Source organism: Perkinsus marinus (genome assembly GCF_000006405.1).
Source record: "Perkinsus marinus ATCC 50983 genomic scaffold scf_1104296951592, whole genome shotgun sequence".
Taxonomy (NCBI): Eukaryota; Perkinsozoa; order Perkinsida; family Perkinsidae; genus Perkinsus; species Perkinsus marinus.
Genome location: NW_003209218.1, coordinates 1151 through 4561, shown reverse-complemented (window position 1 = coordinate 4561; position 3411 = coordinate 1151). Strand labels below are relative to the sequence as shown.

Below are 3411 nucleotides of genomic sequence, written 5' to 3'. Positions count from 1 at the left end.
ACTCCCCATACGAGTCAAGGCCACTTTTTCCCGATATAATAATCCCGAATTGACTGTAACACAGGACATATTTGCGTCATAGTCTAGGTCCCTGAGAACAAATTCTCAATGACGGCGAAATAGGAAATATCGAGAAAATAACTTGGCGCCTAAATCTCTGGGATCAAATGCATGATAAGCCCAAAATCGGGAATATCGAGCGATGGCGAAATGAGGAAAATTCGTGGTATTGAGCGCTAACTGTTGAAGAGTGAAAGGTGTCCAGGCCAGCATTCTACTGGTGAGTGATTCCGTATCACCAGAGCTTATCGCTGAGGAAAGATTGGAATATCTCTTGCATCGCTCTGGGTTGATTGAGCATTATTCGATGGCCTGCGTTCTTCACCTGAACAGACACCCTCAATGATTCCTACCATAATGTGCTTTCCACCTCGACAAATGCGAGTTTCGCTCCATTATGGTAGTGAGAAGTGCGCGACGTTCCTACGACGCCAATTCCAGGATACTGAAACAGAGTCTCCGGCACAGACGTTGTGCTAGGAGATGGCACTGGAATAGAGGAAACTCCTGACCTTGATATCTTGGGGTCTTGAATGCTGGAGTGCTTCGCCGTACCCCTCCCTTCCTTTCAACTTGAACAGCCACTCGGTCGTTCCCACCGCGTTCGTGATATAATCCTGATCGCCATTGACCGCAAGCACCTGTAGCAGTGATATACCGTACTATGTACGGTCGTACATATTGTTCAATATCAAAATTAGTGGATTTGGTCAAACCTTTCCGTCCAATATTAACTACATCATCGAATTTACCATTCGAATTTCGTTGGGTTTATGAGAATTTGAGATATCGCGATTCTGTCACGACGGGCAGTCGAATGACTCGCATGTCCCCCTCCCGCGGCGCGCATACCGCCACCGAGTTCGTAGCTCCATAGTCACGGTGCATTCCAGAGATGATGATCTCAGATCATTCTCACTTTTAATCCGTGGTCGAGGAGTTGTGTGACGAAAAAACTCCCATCATAGGCGGAGTACTTACTGAAGTCTCGTACGACCTGGTATGAAACTATCATGTTCACACGGAACCCGAAATTGGAAGAATGGCAACCTCATAATCCAGTGGCTTCCAAGTTTTAGACACGCCGAGAGCTTGTTTAACACGTGGCTTATTGAGAAAACCGGTCGCCTGAGTGGATGACAACTTCCGAAATTGAGACCTGCAATGACGACTACATCTCCTGGTATTAAAGCGTAAAATACGAAATCTTCGCCTTTTCGTGCACGTACATCGTATCTGGAGAAGAAATAGTGGCTCGGTTGATGGGAATATCCCGGAAGACACAGGGGAACTACATGTGATATAAAGGAGTCTGGTAGCCAGAATAGTCGGCTCATTCCGACCCGCCCACTTACAGGCTCTTGTTTATTCGCCCCATAGGGTCCATCGTGATTGCGTCACAAGTGGCAATAGCATTTTTGCAATTAGCTACAAGAAACAGAGCATGATTGTCGAAAGTGCTTAGGTTAGAGATAAACGTTGCCCACCGGGCTTAGCAGGCTTTCCAGGTCCATTAGAATTGCACTTGTCGACTGCTGTTTTACAGTTCTTCAAGCTAGTCTTCATCGTATCGAGCCTAAGAAAATTATACGACCAACGCACATTGTGGAACCATGACTCCTTCTGAGGTAGAAGTGTCCGTTTCTGGGCCATCTCGTAAGCTCCGTGATATCTGGCAAGATGAGCCAGTCAACAATGTCAACTCGGAATGAATGGATTGCTCACATCTCGTACGGTCCAACTACACCAGAATACAACATCACTCCTCTCAAATCGATCTTGAGCTGCGGATTTCGCAGGATGCCCTCTCCCAGCATAGCAACGAAGAGAGCTGCAGGATGGTATCAGGCGCAATATTAGCTCGGCGTGCATACCAGACGATGATGTCCCGACGAGGTGTACATTCCTGTTCAAGTGAGGGTACTTCTTGAATAACTGGCCGCTCACGATGACCCTGTGGAGGACTATTGTGATGAATTTATTCTCTGATCTGAAAAATGCCCACATGTTGTTGATGAACTCCTCCAAGCTGGTCTCTATCGGACCCAGGCTAAACCCGGTAGGTCCAGGCGCATCGATCCAAATGCTGTTGCCTTGCTTAGTCCACGAGTATCTAACGCCGAACGGTCACATTGCATGACACGGTGTCATTGACACCGCAAAAGGACATTCGCACGTATTATTTAGGAGCTCTTCCCCATTAGGAGACATCCTGCATGGCCCACTGCTAGTCATGGCCGTCCCCAAGCTACTGCTGCCCGGCCCACCAGCCATGTACAAGAAGGTCGGTGCCGATGCTGGATCTACGTCTTCGGCTTCCATAACCGCGTAGAAGTACCTAGGAGCAGCAAGACTATGATTTCCACTCCGCACGCTGAATATACTTACCTATTAAGCCCGCGACGTGTGTATCCAAACTCCTGTTTACCCTTGCTGCCTGGGCACAAGACCCCGCCGCCATTCAGAGAACGGAGATGATGAAACGCGGGCGTCTCACCTGAAGATAATCGATGGATGGTAACGGCCTGAGTTCAAACACGGTACCTTCGTTCCTAAGGCCGCCGGCATCAGTGATTGCTACTATGCAGGCGAACGCGGAAATCAGAGCGATAATCATATTGATGCGAAACAAATGATAACGGGCCCGATGATTTATGACCACTGGTCATAATTTATGACTCATAAATCATCGGGTGGTCATTGACCAGAACCAGTTCAACAAGCCACACGTTGAAGCATAGAAGTATCAGTTACTCATGTGTCCATCTCCACGTCATGTACTGACCAACTCGTCATTAACGTTGGACTGTCCGACTCGGACAACAAAGATTGAGTGAGGAAAATATCCGAGTTGATCGACTGTGGCATTCACCATCGAATCAGATCGCCATTGGATGGAATCTGAGGCTGTTTTACAACAAGGAAAATATAAGAGGCTGGTGGTTCACCGCAGACAGTTCGGCCATTGTTCTCGCACACTAACGCACAATGCGTGAGCCGGGCTCACGCAGCCGGCTCACTGAGCCCTGTGATGGTTGAGGCTGACTGAAATACCTTGTGAAGTGAGCTTTTATTCTCTCTACACTGTGTTTCCTTATTTCATAATCTTGTTGTCGGTGCTTCTTGCACTCCCGATGGTACATGGAGAGCGATATCTCTGCATACACTATTTGTGCGCACTTCCAACAGCTATGAAAGAATCGATCTAGCCAGGCCTGCTGCCAGAAAAGTAAGAGAATCGTCCTCCGTCCTGAAGTTGGCATCGCTCATATCATAGTGATCATATCACATCTGATATATCCCATCAAAACTCTATTTCGATCCTTTCTACTAGAAAGCTTCTAGTGAAAC

The 3411-nt window shown here is 47.6% G+C and overlaps 1 protein-coding gene across 1 annotated transcript; it reads right to left on the bottom strand.

Moving 5' to 3' along the window:
- Positions 1–77: 77 nt before the first annotated feature.
- Positions 78–2694, bottom strand: Pmar_PMAR025699 (Carboxypeptidase Y precursor, putative). Its single transcript, XM_002777497.1, has 14 exons — positions 2605–2694; positions 2449–2557; positions 2237–2398; positions 2066–2173; positions 1935–2014; positions 1786–1891; positions 1548–1732; positions 1416–1488; positions 1236–1296; positions 1111–1188; positions 980–1057; positions 573–701; positions 431–505; positions 78–385 (listed from the first exon to the last, which is right to left on the bottom strand). Exons 1-14 carry the CDS (start codon positions 2675–2677, stop codon positions 296–298), a joined length of 1407 nt encoding a protein of 468 aa, XP_002777543.1. The 5' UTR covers positions 2678–2694; the 3' UTR covers positions 78–295.
- Positions 2695–3411: the final 717 nt, after the last annotated feature.

Coding starts and splice junctions, on each gene's coding strand:
- Pmar_PMAR025699 (XM_002777497.1), bottom strand. CDS start 2,677: ATGATTATCGCTCTGATTTCCGCGTTCGCCTGCATAGTAGCAATCACT. Junction 2,399..2,448: donor ACACGTCGCGGGCTTAATAG/GTAAGTATATTC, acceptor TGCTGCTCCTAG/GTACTTCTACGCGGTTATGG. Junction 702..979: donor TCCTCGACCACGGATTAAAA/GTGAGAATGATC, acceptor TCACTGCTACAG/GTGCTTGCGGTCAATGGCGA.